This window comes from Pan paniscus, chromosome 7 (genome assembly GCF_029289425.2).
Source record: "Pan paniscus chromosome 7, NHGRI_mPanPan1-v2.0_pri, whole genome shotgun sequence".
Classification (NCBI taxonomy): domain Eukaryota; kingdom Metazoa; phylum Chordata; class Mammalia; order Primates; family Hominidae; genus Pan; species Pan paniscus.
This window is the reverse complement of record NC_073256.2, coordinates 135,854,894-135,879,607: the sequence shown is the minus strand read 5'-3', so window position 1 is coordinate 135,879,607 and position 24,714 is coordinate 135,854,894. Positions and strand designations below refer to the sequence as shown.

At 38.6% G+C, this 24,714-nt stretch overlaps 1 protein-coding gene across 9 annotated transcripts in view; it reads left to right on the top strand.

Annotated features, from left to right (window-relative positions):
- The window catches only part of SAMD12 (sterile alpha motif domain containing 12), a 489,284-nt gene that overhangs the window by 165,209 nt on the left and 299,361 nt on the right, over nt 1–24,714 (top strand). For 8 of the 9 annotated variants that reach the window (XR_003028690.5, XR_004673049.3, XR_004673048.3 and 5 more), the window contains exon 3: nt 15,794–15,923. Coding sequence is in view for 6 of the 9 variants with exons in the window: in XM_008976959.5 (XP_008975207.1) it covers nt 15,794–15,923 (130 nt within the window). In the remaining 3 variants the exon portion in view is untranslated. The remainder of the gene's footprint in view (nt 1–15,793; nt 15,924–24,714) is intronic. The other variant, XM_034966524.3, reaches the window with a different exon arrangement.

Genomic DNA, 24,714 nt, shown 5'->3' with positions numbered 1-24,714 from the left:
GATCTACCAGGATGTAGAAACTGGTGGGAGAGCAGATTTGAGGGAAGTCATGAATTTTGTTTTGAGCGTGTTAAGTTGGAAAGTTCTGTTTGTTGGACAGCCAAGTGGGATATCGAGTAGACAGCTGGTAAAGATGGAGAGGGAATTAAAGAGAGATATTGAGAAAGAATAATAAACTTGAGAGTCATTTGATTTATTGACAATATTTAAAGCCAGTGGGACTTGAAACTACCCCAGGAGAGAGTACAGATAGGAAGTAAAAGGGATTCCCAAACCAAACCCCAAAGCACACCATTTAGGTCAAAGAGGAAGGTGGGACAAAGAAAGAAGGACTAACTAGTGCAGTAGAGAGAAAACCATTTTATGTTGTGTGTATTTTACCAAACTAAAAATAAAAGCTTTTTTAAATATAGATATTCAATCTGGAAGGTCCAATGTTTAGTAATAGGCATTCTAGAAAGGAGAACAGAGTAAACAGGAGAGAGAGAGAGAGAGAGAGAGAGGTGTGAAAGCCAGGAGAAGAAAGTATCTCAAGAAGAAAGTGTGTTCCATTGTGTCAGAGACTACCAGGAGGCCACAGGAAGGAAGTTGTGGTCTTGGAAGAAGTAACACTGGAATTAGCAACCTGCGTGTCTCAGTGGCCATGACAAGAGCATGTCCAGTGGGAGGATGAGGAAGGAAGCCAGCTAGAGTGTGGGGAGACAGCGTGAGCTACTGAAACAGATTCAGTCAGCTCATACAACTCTTCCAAGATGCTTTCCTATGGAGAAACCAGGCAATGTTATTCATCCTCAAAAAGGAGGGAAATGGTGACACTTTTTACAACATAAAGAAACCTCTAGGACAATAGGCTAAGTGAAATGAGCCAGTCACAAAAAGACAGAATGGCCTGAATCCACTTACATGAGGATAGAGTAGGCAAACTCACAGAAGCAGAAAGTAGAATGGTAATTGCCAGAGGGAATGGGGAGACAAGGGGATAGGGAGTTATTGTTTAATGGGTGCAGAGTCTCAGTTTTGCAGAATGGAAAGAGTCCTGGAGATCAATGGTGGTGATGGTTATACAACAGTGTGTACTTAATACTACTGAACTGTACAATTAAAAATTGTGAAGATGGTAAATTTTGTGTTATGTGTATTTTACCAAACTAAAAATAAAAACTTTTTTAAATGTAGATACTCAATTTGAAAGATCCAATATTTAGTAATAGACATTCTAGAAAAGAGAGCAGAGTAAACAGAGTAGGGAATATACTTTAAAAACTAATAATGCATGATTCACCAAGGCTTGATCTTAAAGTTGAAAGGGACTACTGACTACCTCTCAGAAAGAGTGAAAGAAGACCCATATCTAAGCACATTCTCATGAAATTTCAGAATATCAAGAATAAAAAGGTCCTTAAAGGCTTCTAGGGGAAAAATGTAAGATATCAAAAAAGGAATGAGAATCAAGCTACTTTGGATTTCTCACAGCAACATTTGAAGGAAGAAAACTGTGGAGCAATGCCTTCAAAATTGTGAGGGATTGTTTTTTCAGCTTAGAACTCTAGATCTAGCCATTTTATCAATCAAATGTGAAGGTAGAATAAAGACTTTTTCTGACATGCAGGGACTGAGAATGTTTACCCCCAAAGCCGTTTCTTAGGAAGTTGCTTATGAATATGTTCCAGCAAAGAGAAGATGTAAACTAAGAAAAGAGCAAGATTGGGATCCAGGGAACAGTTTATCCATCCATCCATCTATCCAGGGCAGCAATGGAGGAAAATATATAATGGCCCCTTTGTAGCAGGTCTGGGGAGCAGCCAGTGTAATCTAGGGTAAAGAGAACTCTATGAGGTAGATCTTTGGGAAAAACAGGGAATTTGGTAAATAGATAATATGATTAAAATCTTTGAAAAAATTGATACCAACAAAACAAGAGAAAAAGAAATGAAATTAAATACTCCAAAGTGGCCGGGCATGGTGGCTCATGCCTGTAATCCCAGGACTTTGGGAGGCCGAGGCAGGAGAATGGTTTGAGCCCAGGAGTTTGAGACCAGCCTGGTCAACATAGTGAGACCCTCATCCCTACAAAAAAATAAAAACATTAGCTGCATGGGGGCATGCACCTGTAGTCCCAGTTGCTTGTGGGGCTGAGATAGGAGGACCATTTGAATCTGAGAAGTTAAGGCTGCAGTGAGCCAGGATCACACCACTGCACTCCAGCCTGAGTGACAGAGAAAGACCCTGTCTCAAAGATAAATAAATACCCCCAAATATTCTAACATTGCATAAGAATATTTGCTCCAAATATGAATTAAACTAAACTGTGGCATGAATTTAAGCAGCTGCTGGCATATAAGAAAAGAAAGTCTATTTACTTTTAAGGCTGGGAAACTTATTTGTGATTGTTAGTGGATATGACACTGGACCACTGAGAATGTGATAGAAGAAATAATCATCCAAACCAGACTAATTAGCCCAGCATTGGAATAGTATATGTAATCATAAGCTAAATACTACTTATTGATTTTTTTACCTGTGACTCAATTTACAATCATACTTAACATAGCAGACCAAATAGAGATCTTAGAATAGAAAATATTGCTGTTAACCTTGACAATATATAATAAAAGTAATATTGTAGATGACAGAAGGTCAGACTTTGAAGGCAAGGAACAATTATAGGAAAAAAATTTTAAAACCTTATTTGGAAAATCATATAGATTTAAATACATCATTTAAGGTTAAAAAATAATAGATGAACTAAAATTAGTAATACTGTCACAGACATTCAGAAGAAGAGACAAGAGGAGGAAGCTAGCACGTGTCTCCTAATTCTTGATCATTCTCATTGTGGTATCAATGGATAATCCTTTGAGTCTGATAAATTAGAGACTAATAAGATAAACCACTAAGAGGTTACCCCTGGAAATTGCACCTGAAGTTGGAGATGGGAGATGTTTGAGTTAGGACCATGTTAGGGTTATACTTTGAAAACAAGATAGTTTCCAGTCAGAAGAGATGGGACAAGAAGTTCATGTTTTTTACTCTGAGCCTTTTGGGATAACTTATTTTTTAAAACCATGTGCATACTTTCTTTTATAGCAACAAAAGGGTTAGAAATAAACAGGATAAAAAGTGAATAATAGAATGACTATAAAGGTGTAAAAATTGCTTAAATAATTAGTCAAATGAGGGCCCATTATTATTTATTAGGAATGTGGTTGTAAAGATACATGCATGGACATGGATTCTGGAAAAAGTTTATATAAATAAAAGTAATTATGCTAATGAGGCAAATTCTCAGCAAAAATTTTTTCTAATTGTATGAAACCTAGTATTTGAAGAGTAAATGCAAATGTATAAGAATATGTATAAAGTAAAAAATCTATTATAATTCATTTACCTCTAGCTTATCCCCTTCTCACTATGTTGGTGGTGAGATTTTCAAAGCTCTGTCAATCTTAGATTGCCAGACTGTTTTGTCTGAATTGAACAGTCCATTTGAACTGGAGTTTGCTCCTGTGTTAATCACCTCTGGCTGCCATAATGAAGTACCACATACTGGGTGCCTTAAACAACAAAACATATTTTCTCCCAGTTCAAATGTCTGGCAGTCTGAGATCATGGTGCCAATGCGGTTTGATTTTGGTGAGGGTCTCATCGTGTCCTCTTTTGCACAGGGGCCACCCTCCTTCTGTGTGGTGGAGAGAGAGCGAGCTCTCTGAGGTCTCTTCTTATGAGAACACTAATCCTATGTATCAGGGAACTACCCTTTATGAATTCATTTAACCTTAATTACTTCCCTAACGGCCCTGTCTTGGAATACAAGTTGGGACTTAGGGCTTCAACATGTGAATTTTGGGGAGACACAGATATTCAGTCCATACCAGCCCCGTCAATTTATTCATCATTTGGCTGAATTAACAGATAGATAAATTGTTTTAACACCAAGAAATCATGGACCTGGGGTTGGGGGTGGCTAACTTTTAAAGCCCAAGAATGCTAGTATTGGAAACTTTGTATAGACCACCCCCTACCGTAATGGATTCCAGAGTTCATAGGCTCTCCAAGCCCCCAAATCCCTACTCTGCCCTACTAAATACAATTGCAGCAATATTTTCTAGTGCTTCTGTTTTTAACACAGTGCCAACAGCATGGTGACCGTAACATCCCTTGGGCCCATCAGCCCTCTCTTTTCTATGAAATGATCCAAATAAAACACTTAGACTTTTGATTATTTGATTTGATCTTCACAACACTTTGTAAAATGGGCAGAGTAGGTATTTTCTCACTTTAATAGTGATATAATTGAGAGACAGAGAGCTTAGCATTGCCCTATTGTATAGTATAGGAAATGCACCTCCTTCCAAGATAAGGTGAGTAGAAAAAGCCCTTGAGTAGGAGTCATGTGGCTGGTCCTGAACCCAGCTCTGCCTTTGGCATACCCAGATTAGGACAAAGTCAGAGTCATCTTTGATCAGGTTTATCTTAATTCATTAAGGAAGCAAACTAGCACTGGAAACCTCAGTAAGATAGCTCGCATCTCTAATCCATATTGTTCTCTCCTGTTTCTATCAAATTAGAGTGCTATCATGAAGTAAGCATGAAGTTTGAAATTACTGCAGACCTGGACTGAATGCAGTTCTGAAATTCACTAGCGGTGTGACCTTGGATGAGTTACTTTACCTTTCTAAGCATGTTTCTCTACTAGCAGTAATACCTACTTTGCAGGTTGTCAGGAAAATTCAAGATGATTTACGTAAAGTTTTTAAGACAACTCTTCCCATGTTTTGTGGGAAGAATATCATTAGAATGATATCGAACATGATGTCTGGAATGGCATCAGTATACTTTTAAGCCACATCCCTGAAGCTAATTTGGTCAGGCTTGACGACACACGTTCTCAGAAGGGTTTCAGAAAAGCAAAAGAAGAGTGCAAATGCATGCCAAGCCTCTTGGAAACATATCTCAGAAACCTGGCCCATCACCACCTCTGCCACATTCTTTTAGTCAAAGCAAGCCACATGGCTCCCTTCTACCACCCAGACTCAAGAGGTGGAAAAATAGATGCCATCTCATGGCAGAGGACCTTTAGTCATATTACACAGGGGCATTTTTGCACTGAGGACATTTTTTGTCATCAATCTACCACATTGTTATTCCAAAGTAATTGTTGTAGAAATGACATGATGATGATGATCAATAACAATTTTTGTGGTTCATTTTTGTTTTCATCTTTGCTTTTGTCATGCTTTCATTCATCGAACATTCACAGAGGGATTTGCCCCTTGGTATGTGCTCAGGGCATACATATGCCTTTGTGTCACAGCACCTCCCATAGAGTGTGCTCATCTATGTGGATGAGCGATAGGTTTTCCTGCTGTACTAAGACAGAGCAGACACAAAGTACAGTGTGATCCTCTCCCTCCATATTTCTCTTGACAGGCTGTGCATTCTGGGCTGATAGGAAGTACAGGCCTTGATAACCAGAGCCATCCAGGCTGCCAGGACGTCTTGTTTCCTGTTGAGTGCCTGAGCACATCTGCTTATTCCTTCTATGAGTTTTTATTGTAGACACCCTGATGCCCAGCAGCATGTGTTTGGGGGCCAGCAGATCTCACCAGCGTTGCATACAAGCATCCGCTTCAGAGCTTGTGAGCAGTGGCGTTTACACATCTGGATAGTGTGCTTTTATAAATAGCTCCATGAGGTGCCTGGGGAAGCTGGGCTGTATCTTTGGCATGGAATTGGGACACCTTGTAGATCACTGTCCCTGGAAATAGAGGACTGCTTATTCTGAGTTTCAGAGAGAAATAAATGACAGGACTTATCACTGGAAGACATAAGGTGATACCGTGTCATTGCAGCAAACCCAGGCTTGAATAAAGAGAAACATACCTTTGCCCCTCTTAATTTGGTATTTTTATTTTTTCCATTTTCCCCCTTTTTCTATATTTTCTCACTTTTTTTTTTTTTTTTTTTTTTTTTTTTTTTTTTTTTGAGATAGTCTCGCTCTGATGCCCAGGCCAGAGTGCAGTGGCACCATCTCTGCTCACTGCAAGCTCTGCCTCCCAGGTTCACGCCATTCTCCTGCCTCAGCTTCCCGAGGCAGGCTGGGACTACAGGCGCCTGCCACTGCACCCAGCTAATTTTTTGTATTTTTAGTAGAGACGGGGTTTCACTGTGGTCTCAATCTCCTGAACTCGTGATCCGCCTGCCTCGGCCTCCCAAAGTGCTGGGATTACAGGTGTGAGCCACCACGCCCGGCCTATTTTCTCACTTTTGTCCTCTTCCTATGCCTGTGTTTTTCACTGGTACCTTTTAATCCTCTTCCTTTCTTAACAACTGTTTTTCTTTCAATCTTAGCTGACTATACCTAACACCATCTCACAATGCCTACAGCTCAAGTCGGCTGGACTCCAAAGACTCTGCCTCTGTAGGCCGGTGCGGTGGCTCACACCTGAAATCCCAGCACTTTGGGAGGCCAAGGCGGGTGGATCACGAGGTCAGGAGTTCGAGACCAGCCTAGCCAACATGGAGAAACCCCATCTCTACTAAAAATACATAAAATAACTGGGCATGGTGGCGGGCACCTGTAATCCCAGCTACTCGGGAGGCTAAGGAAGGAGAATCGTTTGAACACGGGAGGCAGTGGTTGCAGTGAGCAGAGATCACGCCATCGCACTCCAGCCTGGATGACAGGGCAAGACTCCATCTCAAAAAAAAAAAAAAAAAAAAAAAAAAGACTGCCTGTGTCCATGCTGCTGCCCCACTGCTTCCCCAAGCCAGGCTTCAGAATCCAGCAGAAGAGGATGCCAGTGCTATTCAGGAGATATTAAGATATACTTTCAGGAAACATTATATGTGGGAGGCACTATTTAAAGTACTTTAGTTAAACCATTTCTAATCCTTCCACAAACTATAAGATAGGTATTATTTGCAGTGAATGTAGAAATATGTTTAGAAAGGTTCAGTGACCAGCCCAAGGCCCACAGTGCTAGTGAATGCCAGAGCCTTCAACCCAGGTCTGCATGATTCCAAATCATGCAGTTTGTTTCATCACATCACTCTCTGTGTCAGTTGAAAAAGAAAAAAATTGAGGATCAGAGATGTGAGCTGTCTTGCTAAGAATTATAGTGCTAGACTGGCTCTGCATTTTTGGCTCAATATAAGAGAAATCTAATCGGAGGAAAGGCAGTTTTAGTCCCAACCTGGGAATGTCAAGAGCGCAGCTGGGACCTGAACCAGTTTTCTGACACTCAAAGGATGTAGGATCTGTGATATATGATGGCGGAACAGACAGTTCTTTCATTTGTTCAACAGATAATTATTGAGTTCCTGCTTTGTGCCAGGTACTGTTCTAAATTTTGAGATTCTTTGCAAATTAAGAAAGACCCTTGTCATTGTGCAGGTTGCAAGCCAGTGGGAAGAGACGTATAATAAACAGTAGAAAAAATAACAGAATTGTATAGTGTGTTAGATGATACTTATGATGGAGAGATAAATAGTGGAGCATGGTAATGAGTATAGGAAGCTCCAGAAGGGAGTCTTGCATTTTTAAACAGGGAGATCAGGATAGGACTTATTGAAAATGGAGCATTTGAACAATTCTCAAAGGCTTTGAAAGAAGTGAGGGTATTAGCCTTGTAGGTATCTGGGAGAAGGGTATTCCAGCAAAGAAAAACACAGGCATAGTTGGCATTTTTGAGCAATAGGAAGAAGACTGGTGTAGTGGGAACAGAATGTATTAAGGAAAGAGTAATAAAGATGACATCAAAGAGGCTGGGCGCAGTGGCTCACGCCTGTAATCCCAGCACTTTGGGAGGCCGAGGCGGGCAGATCACGAGGTCAGGAGATCAAGACCATCTTGGCTAACACAGTGAAACCCCGTCTCTACTAAAAATACAAAAAAAAATTAGCCAGGCATGGTGGCGGACTCCTGTAGTCCCAGCTACTCGGGAGGCTTAGGCAGGAGAATGGTGTGAACCCGGGAGGCAGAGCTTGAAGTGAGCCGAGATCGCGCCACTGCACTCCAGCTTGGACAACATAGTGAGACTCCGTCTCAAAAAAAAAAAAATAATAAATAAATAAATAAATAAAAATTAAAAATAAATAAATAAATAAATGAAAGATGACATCAAAGAGCTGGGTAGCTAGATCATGTGAGCCTTTGTAAGTCATTTTAAAGATTTCAATTGAAGGCTGGACACGGTGGCTCACGCCTGTAATCCCAGCACTTTGGGAGGCCGAGGCAGGCAAATCACGAGATCAGGAGTTCGAGACCAACCTGGCCAACATGGTGAAACCCCATCTCTACTAATAATGCAAAAAAGTTAGCTGGGCGTAGTGGCAGGTGCCTGTAATCCCAGCTACTCAGGAGGCTGAGGCAGGAGAATCACTTGAACCTGGGAGGCAGAGGTTGCAGTGAGCTGAAATCGTGCCATTGCACTCCAGCCTGGGTGACAGAGTGAGACTCAGTCTCAAAAAAGAAAAAAAAAAGAAAAGATTTCAATTGAGGGGAAGGAAGGAAAGAACAGGATGACCTGTTTGTTGTATTAGTACGTAGATGCAGGAATCTAGGTGTGGCATGACAGTGTTTCCAATCAGGATTGTAGCAATGTTGGTAATGAAGAGATTGACATCTGGATACATTTGAGGGTAGAATTATCAGGTCTCCCTAATAGATTATATGTGGAGTCCAAGAGAAAGAGGAAAGTCTATGAAAAATCCAGGATGCAGGGCCTCCACAGTGGGAAGCATAGAGTTTCTATGATATGAAATGTAGGCTACAAATGAGGCATTTTTAGGGGGAAGAACAGGAGCTCAATTTTGGACATGTTGAGTTTGATATATTTATTATATGTAAAAATGAAACTGAAGTCATCAGTTGCATATGTATATATGATTCTGTAGTTCAGGAAGAAAACTGAGCTGGAGGTATAGTTTTGGATTCCTCAGCCTACATCATGGTAAAAGGAAACCAAAAAACAAGCCATGAGACTCAATGGAGAACCCTGATATGACATGTGAAAAGGAGATTAGTACAGTGGGCAGTGAGATTTGTCTTGCATTTATCCAAAGGCAAAACTCAAGAATCAGTAAAAAGATGATGAAGATCTGACTTTGACTTCCATATGAAAGTACGTTTTAAAGCATTAATGTTTATTAACAATGGTGTGGCCTATTTCATAGGATACATTTTCGGATGCTGTGGATTTTCCGGGAAAGTGCTGAATCTAGATCAGTGTTTTTCCAAATTTTGTGTAGCTCAAAAAAAGAGAAGAAAAGAAAAATAATCATTTTAAATTAGGAGATTGACATTTTGTCTTTACCCAAGTAAAGTTGTTTACACACACAAGCCTTGATATATTCATCATAATTTAGGTTTACTAACCCCCATCTTAGATGTCTTAAAGTGGATTGGACTCTTGCATTAGGTTTAAATTTGAACCCACTAACTACTGAGAGTCCTTGACAACTTTTGGAGTCTGTGGTCACAGCATTTAGAAATTTTAAAGTCCATTAATAATATTCAGTATGGGCAAATTAAGAGAAAAAAATCCTCTAGTCTTATCTCCTTTAAAAAAAAAAAAAAGACACTACAACAGTGATGTCTTTAAACAGTGGTTCTCAAATTTATGGTCCCAGGACTTTGTCGCACTCTTAAAAGTTTTTAAGACCCTCAAAGAGCTTTTGTTTATGTAAATTATGCAAATACGGGAAAATAACGAATACATTGGTTAATAAGGATTTCAAATGATGAACTGACACCTGTTACTTGTTAATCATACAAATTTAGGCTTCGATAATCCATTCCATTTTCGTTGTCAACACATTGAGAATACTGCCTTTTGAAGGAAATATGAATAAGCTACAATTCCCAGTAAAGAAGACTAGGAAATGAAGGGTCTAAAATAGATCCCCTGTGCAGAACAGACGAAAAAACTAATAATGCCTCACTATATGTTCAGAAAAGTTATCTAAGTTGCTTACACATTACTGGTCTTTAGGGACTCTTATACTATCAGAAGAGATTAGCATCAAGATTTGAAAAGTAAGAAATAATCCAGGTGATATTAAAGCAGTGGTTAAAGATGGAAGAATGTGAAATAACACTATACACATTTAATTATTCTACTGCTTAGCAGAAAAGGTTCAAGTCTATTTTGGAGAACTTAAAACTTAATGTTTAAGAGTTCTTTTCAGTTAAACACAAATGCACTATGTATATTTATCTTTCTTTCACCTAAGGGGATATGTATTCTTCTTTTACCTGTAAACTTTCTGGCAATGAGATGTCTTCCCCTTAGGAGGCATGAAGTTTAAGAATTTTCTCTGTCATAAAATATTTAGGTCCAAACCCATGAATAATCCCTAATATGTAGATCTTATAGACCATTCGGGAAACAGCATGCAATAGACAAGATATGTTTTTAAAATTTTCTAACCACCTCTTTCCATGAAAGGATTAAGGTGACAGAAGAAGACATTATTAGTACTTAAAAATTAATTAATTCAAATATCAAGTATTCTATGAGCTAACAATTTTTCCTGATATTTAGTGACCTTTTTTGGGTGAATGAGCATTAAAAACTGCTAAAGTAGACATTAATGGTTTGTTGTGTATGTGTGTGTTTCCTCCTTTTCCTTCTTTCTCTCTCTGTAATCTTGAGTAAAATGACACAATAGAAGTTAATAAAAGAGAGGACTGGGAACTAAAGAAAGGACATTGCAAGATAGTAAGGGAAGAAATAGGCAATTCTTAGAGCTTGCAAACACTTGCTTATAATGATATACTAAACCGCTTTCTGAAATTTGGCCATAAAGCTCACTTTGCCCTGCCAATGAATGTAAACAGTCTAAGTGTTCTCTATTTTTTGATAATCAACCAACTGGGCTCACCTAGTTAAGAGTTTGTACAACCATTGGGATCTTACAATTGCAGTGTTCTCTTATAAATCAAAGCCCAGTAAATTAAAAGAGAATTTATATTGTAAAACAGATAAGCTAAAGGATAGTTGAATCACAAAATAAAAATTTAACTTTAAAGGCATTTTGCAATATGTTCTTTCAATTTCAACCTTCTTTAAAGCATTTAATTATTCTGTTACTTAGCAGAAAAGCTTCAAGTTTACCTTGGAGAACTTAAAACTTAATGCTTCAGAGTTCTTTCCAGTTAAATACAAATCAGAATTACTGTAAAACATAGCTGAATTTATTATATGAGTAAATTAAAATAGAAATCATTTACCAAAAAAAAAAAAAAAAGTAATTTGCAAACAACCATTCTCTCAGGAATGTGTATTTTGCGTAAAGTTAGTTCTTCCTGTAAAACAGAAAGGCATCAGAAAGGAAAAGCGTCTGAAATTCACTTTCAGTTTGTCTGTAGCAAGGCCAGGACCAATTCAGAAAGGATATGTCTGGAATTCTGCTTGGTGTCACTATGCATAGGGGTTAAGATAACAAACTGCCTCAGGCCTCTTTCAGGGCAGCAAAATAAACCAAAATTGTCTCCAGGGTTGTAAATTCAGAGAATGATGTGGTAGACATGAACATTGAGAAAAAGAACTGGGGCAAATTTTTTTTAATGTTTGCCGTTGGGCAGGATGTTTTTTTTCTTATGAGTTTACTGTTTCTAGTAAAGGTGAAATGCTTTATTTCTTTGCTTTATGGACTTTTATTATTTAGGCTTAGGCCCCTACTGCGGGAAGAAAAAACCCAGCAGCATATCAGAGAAAGTCATCGTCTAGGGATGGCTGTGAAGAGAGTGTAGGTGTTGGATGTTGAGGAAAGGAGACGAGGCGGTCGAAGGCATTGACAGCTCTGCCTCTCTTTTCCTGCCTTCAGCGGGACAATATGTTGAATTCAAGTGATAAGGTTTAACACGTACTTCTTGTTGTTCTGATTGCACGTGGAAGTGAAGTGTAAGCTCTTTAAAGGAATCAGGTTATGCCATTCACTCCCAACATTTGGTAGCTGTTGGGGATGGAGGAAATGTTGATGGAAGGGGGAGTAACTGAGGTTGACCCTGGATGCTACAAAAAGAGAAGTTCAGGCAGAACAAATCAAAGTCAGCTCTGAGAATCCCAAAAGAAGCAGCAGACTGGGGTAACTGGAGTCATTACAGCTCTTAAAGTATGGCAAACTAATAGTAATTTCATTAAAATGCCAAGGCTAAGAATCACCTGATAAGTGTATCAATACTTTTATTACCATCTGATTAAGAAGAGACAAACAGTAGGAATCTTTATTACCCTCATTTTACTTATTATGTCTGTTTACATGGAGGCATTTTTGTAGGCTCATACCATCTTAATTTTTTTTTTTGAGACAGTGTTTTTTATTTTTTGAGACAGTGTTGCTCTGTCACCCAGGCTGGTGTACAATGGCACGATCTCTGCTCAAGGCAATCTCTACCTCCCAGGTTCAAGCGATCCTCCTGTCTCCCGCGTAGCTGGGATTACAGGTGCATGCCACCATGCCCAGCTAATTTTTGTATTTTTAGTAGAGATGGGGTTTCACCATGTTGGCCAGGCTGGTCTTGAACTCCTGACCTCAGGTGATCTGCCTGCCTCAGCCTCCCAAAGTGCTGAGATTACAGGCATGAGCTACTGTGCCCAGCCTCATACAGTCTTAAAAATCTATGCCTAAAGTTTTGAGTATATGCTCTTACTAGTATATGCCTAGTAAGAGTATATGCTGAAGAATAAAGCAAAGCAACTCCTTGAGTGTTAACCTCAGAATCTCTGAATTCATGATAAAAGGAAAACTTAGAACAAAAGCATACATGGTGGGCTGGTGAGGATGCATTCTGAGTCAGCTTAGTGTGTTTGGGTAAATCTCCACCTGAAGCCCAGTTGAGGCTGAGCGTCCTCCCTTTCCCAGGAAATGAGCAAGTTAAAGAATGTTCTTCCAAGAAGGAAAAAGTTTAATATATTGATGTATAAGCAACTTTATCTTTCTGCCTTTCCCTTCCTAATTTACAGCCTTCTGTGACTGGTTTACAGGAGTTTTCAAAAGATGTGATTAGCTTTACTTGCAAGAGTTTCAGGGTAATGATGTGTCAGCTATAAACTCATTCAGCTAATCTGAAGGAACATTTGTAGAGCAGGAAAGAACTAGATTCAGAGGTGCTGACTTGTGAAACATGGTGGTAAGTGATTTCTAGCTAAAAGATCTAAAATTCTAGCTTCCTAGTTGTGCAAAGGAAAGGACGTGATGATTAGCAAAGAGAAAAAGAAACCTAAACATCATCAACAATAAAAACATTTATTCATTTATACCCTCCATGCCCAACGTCTTCCTCTCTCATCAAAATTAGGCAAAGTCAATATGGTTTCCCACAGATGTTAGAGGGAAAATGGCTGCAGCCCATTACCCCAGTATGAAGGGCTGCAGGCATGTTTGATTAGGAGCCATGTAGGCATAACACACAGCAGGGTAGAGAAGCAAGGGCTGAACGTGAAAGTCACTGCTGATTAAATAGCAAGCTATGTCTGTGAATGCTGTTTCATTTCATTAATTCATTCACTTAATCCTTGTGGATGTACACGGGGTCTACTGAAAACAAGACACTCTGGGGAACACAAAATTATAACAGATCTCACCCTCCCATCTTCACCATGTATTCCACTTACTAGGATTTCAAAACAATTTACCCTAAAACTTAGTGGTATTAGACAACTGTTTATGATGCTCATGGATTATGTGGGTCAAGGATTCACTCAGGGCACTGCAAAGATGGCTTGACTTTCTATTGTGGTATCTGGGGGCCTTGGCTGGAAGATTTGAAGGCTGGCGGCTGGAATCATCTGAGGCTTGTTCATTCATTTGTCTGGTCGTTGGTGATGACTGTCAACTGAGACCTTAGCTGGCAAATTGGCCAAAACTCCTACACATGGTCTCTCCATGTGGCCTGGGCTTCCTCACAACATGATGGTTGGTTTCCAAAGGTCCGTGCCAGAAGCTGTTTCTTTTTTATGACCTAACCTCAGAAGTCACATAGCATTAATTCCACTGTACTACATTGGTCAGGAAGGTCACATAACCCTGCTGAAATGGAGTAGGAGGGAGCATCAACCCCACATATTAGTGGAAGAAATGTCAGTCCCATTGAATGAAAAGCAGATACATATGTATGTGTATATGTCTATATGAAAACATACATATATGAATATATGGACATATATAAAATCATCTTTGGAAAACACCATCTACCACAATTAATAAAAGAAAAATATCACAGTACAAAATAAAAAGTGATCAGCATTGTGATTATTTTGAAAGCAATGGCCCAAGGACTCATATGACTGGAAATATACGAATAAAAAAAAAAAACACCTGGGCATTGTGCTTTCCAACCTTGAGTCGCTTCCGTATTACTTCCACTGTTTTCACTATGACTCTCTCACCATCTGCACCATTGTTTCTTTATTTTTTATTAAAAATTGGCCCAAGGGATAGTTGTGTCTTTAAACTCAAATTTGTTTAAAAAGCAAAGAAGATATTGCCACAGAAAATAAAATTTATTTTGCCATAATTATTTGCCATAAAATAAAGGGTAACTTTAAATACACTAAAAAGTTTTTTAAAGTTATTAGATGCTAGATATACTACCTTTTTTTAAGATTCTGAGACTGAAGCAAGCCCTTTCTTTGTCAAGGAAACAACAACAACACACATGTCAGCAGGTGTTACAATCACACTCCTACCAAATGACGGCTCTCCTTTTGCCTTAATCTGAAAGATTTGATAGAGAAGTGGAAGGAAATTATGCATATGGAGAAGAGCAGGGATAATAATGGCCACGTCCTTGTACCACCCAGGAGGCTTCAAACAGCTGCCAATATGATAGCCTTACTTTTTTTTGGCAAACACTGATCCAACATGATAAAAATCCTAGATAGTGAAGCATTAATCTGTCTAAAACCAAATTCCTGGGATCTCTGAGGGAGACGATCAGAGCATGGTCATCCCATGGGCATGAAATTGATGCTTATTCACTAATAAATGTATTTGTAATCCATCATTTGTCAAAGGCTAAGCTTTTCTCACTCCCTGCGTTTTTATGTGTGTGTGTGTGTGTGTGTGTGTGTGTGTGTGTGTGTGTGTGTTTCCTCATAAATACTTCCCTGAAAGATCCAGTGAACAAAAAAAAGACCTTGACTAGTTGGCTTCTGTATAAAGCCTAACTGCCCGCATTATCTTATTACCATTCTCCACATCCTGGTGGAACTGACTTTTTGCTTCCCCACTTTGGTATAACTAATGGTCCTGGACATTTCAGGGCCACCCTAAGTCCAGAGCCCCCAGGCAGACTTGCAGTTCTTAGTATACAGTTATCTAAATCCAGTAACATTCATTCCTAAAAATATTATTAGCACTTCCTGGAGCCGGTGTTGTGCTAGGCTCTAGAAATGTCAGGGACAGCGAGAGATAAATACCTTCTTGGAATACAAAGAAAGGCACTTGGGGCCAGCTATATCTCCCCTTTAATGTAATTAATTGCTTAGCAACCCCATTGTTTTTTGCTAGAGTATTCATTAAAAAACACTACTTCCTAGGGATTCCTTGGGATTTTTTCTCAGCAGAGATGGTTAGATCATTTTCACAGCTTCTCCACCTGGACCTTTCTTTGTGCTTTTCAGCAGTATTGAGAAGGTCTACAGAGGTTAGGAGAAAGACAAGAACTAGATATTTATCTTCAGGGAATCCAGTCTGTAGCCTTTAACACACTCTAAGACTTTTAACTATAGTGTCTTCCTAGGCATGGGGCCAGCATTGACAGATCTTCCTTCTTTATTTATAGTCAGCTACGGTGAAGCTATCTAAACCGGTGGCTCTATGGACCCAGCAGGATGTCTGCAAGTGGTTGAAGAAACATTGTCCGAATCAGTATCAGATCTACAGTGAGTCATTCAAACAGCATGACATAACTGGTAAAGTATGCAGTATCCCAGATATTTCACTCCTTTTCTTTCTCCCAGTCACGATAGCCTTTCCCATACCCTTACCATGAAACAACATCTTCCTGCTGAAATTGTCTGGCATGGGTTTACTTCCAAAGGGGTGATAAATTCCAGATCCATGTGAGCCATGCTATTTAACAAACATACATGGTTATTATAGAAAACTGTGGATTTTGCGCATCCATTGTAAAAGTATATGGGAATCAGGGTGCAGGGTTGGGGGATCCTAAAGAAAATAAGAGCATGCCAATCATAGAGAAAGGAAAGAAGGAAGTCTTTCACATGAGCTTGGCTATAGGATCACTATGTAGATCTTCCAAGTAGAAAAGGTTTCTAAGTAGGAAAATGCTTTTTAAAAAATGTCTAAGATAAAGTATATTGACTTCTTTGGGTGAGCTATACACATGTATCCAATCATGTGAAAGAGTCCATGGTGGAAAGTCGGTTTTCCTGACACTCCTGTCCTCTGGCCATCCATTTCCCTGTTGACCACCTTCTTGTATCTGCACCTAGCAATGTTCCAAGTTTCTGAAATGGAATATAATAATACTAACTCTCTGCCCTTGGGATGAATAGTTTCAAGGCACAGATAACGATTCCATTTAGATCAAGGGTATTCAAATATTATACGTGGAGGTCAGTAAGTACTTGAAAGCAGAAAATAGGCCAGGATAGTGAACCATAAAGGGGCTTCAGATCAAGTCTCTCAATTGGGGGATGGAGTGGGCAAGATGGAGCAAATATGCCCACCGTGGTAGCCCATCAGAATAAGGGGGCTTTTCCAGACCTTGCCTGCCCTTTCACCCTAAGATCCTGCTTGTATGTGGGCAACACTTCTCTTTTCCCTGCACAAACAGTGCAGTGAAAGATAGGACTGAGGATACACTCTGTAAACCAAAACTGTGTGGCTTCAAGGGGGAGACAGTGTTAAGAAGTCATTTCTAGTCCAGATCTTTTTTTTCTGAGAAAATGCTTTCACTCTGGTGGTAAAGTGACTTGTCATGAAATAGCTCAGCATTCTCGATGACAAACCTCTTTCCAAACCCACACTTTCTGTCATGACAAATCCTAATCTCTCTTGTTCTGTTCACTTCTATTACTTTAAAAAGGGACTTGTTAAGCAGAAAGTATTTCTTTTTGCAGTTCAGCTCTTAGGCTGTAGCTGTGAGATCTGGGGCAGGTCAATTCACCTTCTTAGAATAGGTCTCAGTCGATGGTTTTCTATGTGTGTTTCATGGAGCCCTTGACTGCCAAAGGGATGTGGGTGTGCTTTGGGTAGAGGCGGGTGCGTGAACCAAAACCACTCCCTTCATGTCTGTTGTGTATATTTGAACCATACAGAAAACTTGATTGATTTTGAAAACTTGATTGATTTAAAAAAAAAATTTTTTTTTAAACATTTAAGCACTAAATGTTTAAAAAAAATGCTGAGCTAGATGATCCTAGATTCCTGCTGACCACATTGATATGTCTAAATATATAGGGAAAACACCCAATTGTAGCTCAAGTTGAGTTAACAAACAAGAGAGTAAAATCCTTCTATCTTAAATATAAAAATGGTCCTTTATGCATTTCCTCTGTCACTTCCAACTAGAGTCAATGGCCCTTTTGGATGAAATCTCAGAAATTCGGAAGGCAGTGTGGGTACTTAGCTTCGATTCCAAGTGTCTACATTCATTTTCTTAGTTCCTCCCTTAAGAGTTTAAGAAAAGCCCATCTAAGGTCAGTTATTCTACTCCTAACTCTAATCAATCAGTTAGTAACCGTTTGCCTGATTATGGTAGCCTTCATCAGATAATGGCTGCTTAATGTTTTTTAATGCCTGTGCGATAGTAATGGCAAAGCCTTTTTCATGATCTTATTTGAAAGCAGTGTTATCTTTTATTAGGGGTGAGAATTATGAGGTCCCCTTGAGGGAAGGATAAGCATTTATAATGGTTTGAAGAGGATGAGCCTTACAGTCCTCAGAAATAAAGATTCATGCATCAATGCTTATGGAATAAATGGTCCCACTTCCCAAGGTTTTCTGCTAAGTGACATGAGGACAGGAGTGTGGGAATGAGGTATGCATTTCAAACAGTTGTCGTATGCTTTTGGTGGCAGACTTGGTCTTCATGAAACATATCAGGTATTGGGAAATCACTACTTTCTTGGGATCTTGGGCAAGCTGCTTATTAACCTGGGCAAGTTACTTAACCTCACTACCTCATCTCCAAAATAAAGAAAATAGTACCTGGCTCAGAGAGATGTCATGAAAATTAAATGAAATAATATAGGTAAACCACTAAGCTAACTGTTTCTTGACTCCTTTTACATGTTGGCATTGTGCTATTAGTCATGTCAGGACTCACCTGGAAGTGTCGAAAAACATGCTGTTATTTCCTTTTAAGGGCAGCCTATTTTCTGGCAAGAAGAAGAAAGCAGGGAATTACTTGGGGACTTAGGGAACAGAGAGAATGATTTCAGATTAACTTTTGGTCTACATCTTTTTGACATTCACCTATTTGAAGCCTCAGAAGACAACTCTCTTCCCCTGTTCCCTGGCCCCTGCCTCTCTAAGAGTGAATGCAAAATACCCAAATGATCACAAGTGCCAAGTGGCCAGAAAATAGCTTTCAGGACTTCAGCCAGTGTGCATTTACCAGCCCTATGATGCTAGAAGCTGTGGGAATCCCAATACTCTTGGAGGCTGTGATGAACAGGGCAAAGAGGTTTGTAAAACTCAAGATGTGATGACAGAGCAAACCTCACCAGGGTATGCAGACAGTAGAATGACTTAAGAGAGGACAGGGGAGTGGTTACAAGTACCAGGTCACAGCCCAGAGCTGCATCACAACCTTGTGATTTTGTAAAGGTTGCTGGGTGCATGGCAGCTTGTCACCTGCAGAAAAGGAGATGCTAATAGTATCTACCTCATAGTGTTGCTATGAAGGTGGTACACAGTCACAGTGAGCATACAACGCATGTGAGCTGCTGCTCTTTTCCAAGTGTTGCCCTGATGATATCTTTGATAACAAAACAATACACGTAATGTTGAATTCATCCAGCTTTATTATCCTGGGAAAGGAGGGAAAGGAGCATCTAAGGGAAACAAAACATTCTGGGCTGGTAAATATCCTGTGCTAATCTTTAGGGCTGCAGAAAAGATTGTTCATGTATCTCTTATTTATGCTTAGATTCTCCCGAGTGCTGCTGTTCTTTTATTTTTCTTAAAGCAAGGATCTCCTCTATCATGCTTATTGAGGAAGCGTGTTATATCAATGTTATATACAAACATCCCTTGATTTAGAGGCACATGGTCCAGTGACAGTAAATAAAAAAGACATATATTAAATGGAGAGAAAAAGAAGAAGAAAACAGAGATAGGTTTTCTGATCATAGGTCTGAGTCAAATCCTCCCTGCTGCCCTCTACACCAACTTTTGACATGTAATAAAAACATAATGCCACACGTTAGTTTCTTGTCAGTAAAATAATATTTATCTTAAAGAATTTGGGGGAAGATTAAATGGGATGATGAATGTGAAGGGCCTAGCTTAATGACTGACATATAATGGGCATTCATTCATCCATTTAGGAAGTATTTATGGACCATCTACCATGTACCAGGTTTTCAGAATACAGTGGTAAGTAAGATAGTCAGTGATCCATGTAGGAAAAAAATTGTGCTTCCATGGAAAACTATGCATGGTCATCTATAGCACAATATTTTGGGTTATCTAATTCTTTGATTCTAGGCAGCAATTTTATAACTCTGTGAGTTGTAGATAACAGAGAGTAATACAATATAATTTTTCTCCGTTGACATGTAACTTCTGTTCCACAGAGGTTCAGTTCACTTGCCTAACCACTGTGGATAAGGTGAGTTTTACCTCCCATTTATACATTTATTTCAGTCTTCCTGATCTATAATTGTGTCTGCTGTTGGGATTCTCCCTTGAGCTGATTGTAACATCTTGCCAGTTTCCTCATTAATAAGTTAAATTAAAATCTTAAAGATGTGTTCACTTCCATATTTGTATGACAGTCATGATTTTAACCTTTTCTGAAAATTACGCTTTAACCTCAGTAGTGTTTAAATTGTCTGTATTTGTTTTTACAAAGAGTTCTACTATATGAACATTTGTTTCTGTGTTTATTTGAAGAACTTTAAATTCTAAACAAAATTTTCCCTTAGGTGCTTCAAAGTCTAAGAAAACTTTAGACATGTTTTAACCTATCAGTGTTCAAAATCTTTTGCAATATCAAAATTTTTGAAAATTTTATTGTGCCCAGAAGATACCTGCTCTTTGGTGGCAGATGTTTTAATCAGAAGAGAAGCTGCAGTAATCCCCCCTCATCTGCAAGGGAAACATAGCAGGACCCCCAGTGGATGCCTTAAACCATAGATATTACCAAACACTATTTATATAGTGTATACATACATACCTATGATAAAGTTTAATTTTTTAAATTAGGTTCAGTAAGAGATTAACAAGAACTAATGATAAAATAGAATGATTAATAATAATATACCATAATAATAATTAGGTAAATCTCTCTGTCTCTTGAAACATCTTATTGTACTGTACTCATCTACTTTTCAGACCACAATTGACCACAGGTAACTGAAACTGCACAAAGCGAAACCGTAGCTAAGGGGGCTGCTGCTGTACTAGTAGCATTAACTCCCTGCAGAAGCACACTTTAAAAAGAATAAGATGGTTAGAACACTGGAGAGGCATTAGGATATATAGACTGAAATCATGAGATTAGGTTTAAAGAAAAGAAATTTGTGTATGTTTCTGTGCTTGCAAGATTCTGTCCCTAGCTTTCTGAGGCCTGGCTTGGAATGCTGATGAGGAGGCTCTTCTGGGGCCAGGTGTAAGCTCACAGGCAACTTTCAGATTCTTTTATGCACAGTCAAGTATCTCTTCAGGTTTGAAGTTTCTTCCTGTGGTGGTTGCTAACATCACCTCACCTCGTTTGGCTTCAAATCCTCTATCTGTGAAGGGTTCCTTCTCCTGCCAACTTTAAAGGCTTGTTTTCAGAGGTGAAGCACTCAGAGCTCCCCAGAATATAAAATATTTTTTAAAAGCTGCTTTGAATGTATAAAGGGTTTCCTTGGTCTACTTCATGGACGAACCATGGGTATCCTTTAGATGTCTACAAGAACAAATTGTTATCATATGAGTATCACTTACAAATGATTCCTATTGACTTATTATATTTCTAAATGATCGCCTACAAAATAGATGTATGCCTCTGGTCTGTTTTTTTATGCTGCAACTGTCACCCACTTGTACTTCTTTTCCTTTTTAAAAATATTCTGCTGAGATGTAGCACCTTGAAATTGGGCAGTTCTGAATATGCTATTGAGTAAAGGGAAAATCACTATCTTTTTAGGACCTTTGGAATGTGGCTCCATGCATTTGCTAACGTTGTTCTCTTCAGTGCTGATTTTTCTGGACTGTTCTACTCCTCTATCCTTCTGTGATTGTCTTCCAATTCTTTTATTATGGTTAGAGTTCCCTGTAGAAACCAATGGGGTGTGTAGTTAACAAGTGTCAAAAGGAGTAGAATAATTACTTTATGTGATGTACTTACGAGAATACTACTTAGTAGAATCCAGTATAACCAAACAAAATGTAGACGTATTTAACTATCCAGTGTGTCAGCTACACATTTTCTCATCTTTATCACTTCTGCTCTGGATATTGTGATCTACTTTCCTATCTCTTTGTATTTGTTTTTTCACATTTCTTTTTTGTGTGAACTGCTCTATACTCTTATTGAAACTTGAGCATAAATTTTATATTTACATAGTAAAGTTTCTGATATGATTAGAACATAAGTTGTTTCTCCTAATTTTCCAATAGAGCCATTGATTTTTCATTTTAACCCCTTTTAATGGAATACTTACTAGCTTTCTAAATTATAAACTTACTAACTTTAATATACATGATTTATTTCTCAGCATTCTTAAAACAAGGGTACTGAACTTCGTTTTCTTGATGATTCAGGGGAAAAGAATTCTGAGTGTTGGAAAGGACTTTAGATGTCTTCCAAGGATTTATGGGATCAATTTAAGAAAAAAAAAAAAAAGACCCTTTCAATGAGAAATTAACACAAGTAGAAGGTCAGTGGACCACAAAATACCAGCTCCATTCCTGATAAAAGTCTTTGGAGAATGTAATTTATATCTGTAGACAAATTTATTTACTAAGAATGTTTCCTCTCTAAATGGATCATCCCAGTCACTGGCACAACTGAGCACTGCCTCTTTTAAGGCTTGGCAGAAAGCAGACTACGTCAGGACACAGGTCTCAAGTGAGGACAGAACATGGGACTGGGCTGAATGAATAGCAAATGGAGGGCAGGAGAGAGGCCAAGAGCGTTAGTCAGGGAAGTCCCTCCACAAGGGAATAGGAAGAACGGAGGCTGAGTGTCCCCCTTACAATATAGGTACATGTCCCCCTGTGTTACCCTTTCTAACATCCCTACTGTGTAGTTGGACAGCCTTTGCTTCAACACCTCCAGGGATGAGCATTTTATAGTTTTAAAAAACAGTCTGTTTTTCTGTTCAAGATGTTGGATTATTGTGGTGGTGATGGTGGCAGTGGCAGTGGTGGTAATGGTGGTTGTTGTCGGTGGTGATGGTGGTGCTAGGGGTGATGGTGATGGTGTTTGGTTTTGCCTATACTCCCTCCTCCTCTAAGCTGAAGGCCCACTGAACTACTTTCAAGGGTTCTCAAATGTCATACTCTCTACCTTCTTGACACCCACCCATTCACCTGAATAATTCCAGTTTTCCTTCTGGCTTGAGTTTTAGATACCACCTCCTATAGAAAGCCCTCCTTAGTTCTCTTCATCTGGGTTAAGTATCTCATCTCTAGTTCCTAGGATAAGGCTCTATGGTAAGACTTATCACAGTAAGTTGGTAGTTGAAAAGTTTAATAAGAAAGTGTATGTTGAAGTTTGACTGAAACACACCCCTAGGTCCTGTTTAGGTTCCCAGGTTAGAAACTCTTGCCAAAGAAAGCTCTTGATGACTGCCCCCATTAGATTCTTGCTTCCTGGCATCAGTGAAGTATAATGCTATCTTCTAGTCCCTTCCTTTGTTCTAGTGGACTATTTATTGGATATCCCCAAATGCCTCCTTCCAAGTTCCTATTACTGAATACAACATGTCCAGGTTTCAGACACACACAAAAAATTACAAAGCACGCAAGAGGTAAGAAAATAACAAACTGAAGAGACAAAGTAATCATCAGAACCAGATTCAGATATGACACAGATGTTAGGTTTATCAAATAGGAAATTTAAAATAAATATGATCAATATGTTAAAGGTACTAATGCAAAATGTAAACTATATGCCAGAACAGATGACTAATGTAATAGAGAAGTGGAACTAATAAACAATCAAACGAAAATACTAGAAATAAAAAACACTGTGATAGCGAGTAAGAGTGCCTTCAAGGGGATCATCAGTAGACTCAACACAGCCATGGAAAGAATCAGTGAACTTGGAGGTAAATCAATAGAAACCACCCAAACCAAAATACAAAGAGTAAAATGAATGAAAACAACAGAGCAGAACATCCAAGAATTGTGGGACTATATTAAAATATGTAACATATGCATTACTAGAATATCAGAAGAAGAAGACAGAAGAATAGTTCAAATAGTAATGACAACAGATTTCCAAAACTAATCACAAACATTGAACCACATATCCAAGAAGTTCAGATAACACCAACAGGATAAATATTTGAACTACTTTTCTCAAACACATGCGCGCACACACACACACACACACACACACACAGGACAAAGGTAAAATTTTGAAAGGAGTCAGATTTTAAAAACAAACAACAAATATCATGTACCTTAGTTCCAGAGAAAAGATAAGAATTCCAGGACACTTCTAATGAGAACCTCTTAAGCAAGAAGAAAATGAGTGAAAACTTTAAAGGGTTGAAACAAAAAAAAATGGCCAATTCTATATCCAATAAAATTATTCTTCAAACAGAAAAGTAAGGAAAGGCTTGCCCAAACAAACAAAAACTGAAGCAATTCAGTGTCAGCAAACTGCCCTGCAAGAAGTGATAAAAGTTCTTCAGGCAGAAGAAAAACGATATAGATCAGAAACTTGAATCAACAGAAAGAAAGGAAGAATGTCAGAAAATGAATAAATGAAGGTAAAATAAATTTGTTTTTTCTTATTAATTGATCTAAAGGCTAACTGGTTAAAGCAATAATAACAATAATACACTGGGTTTTATACCATATAGATAAGTAAAATGAATAACAGCAATGCCACAAGGGATGGAAGGGAGGAATAGAATGCTTTGTTATAAGGTACCTGCAATACATGTGAAGAATAGTGTTATTTGAAGGTGGACTTAGATTACTTAAAAACATATATTGTTAACTGTAAGGCAAACACTAAAAATTTTTTTATAAAGGAAAGATAAATAATGTGTTGAGAAGATAAAATGAAATGGCCTCAAATACTCAGTTAAAATCAGAAAAGGTCAAAGAAAAAAGAGAGAAACAAGAGCAATGAATAGAAAAGTATAAAGATGGTAAATTTTAAGTCTACCAATAATTACCTTAAATGTGAATAGTCTTAACACACTAGTTAAAAGACAGAGATTGTCAGATTAGGGGCAAAAAAAGCCTAACTATATGCTCTCTAGAAGAAACACACTTTAAGTACTCAGGTTAAAATTAAAGTATTGGAGAAAGATGTATTACACTAACACAGTCAAGACGCTT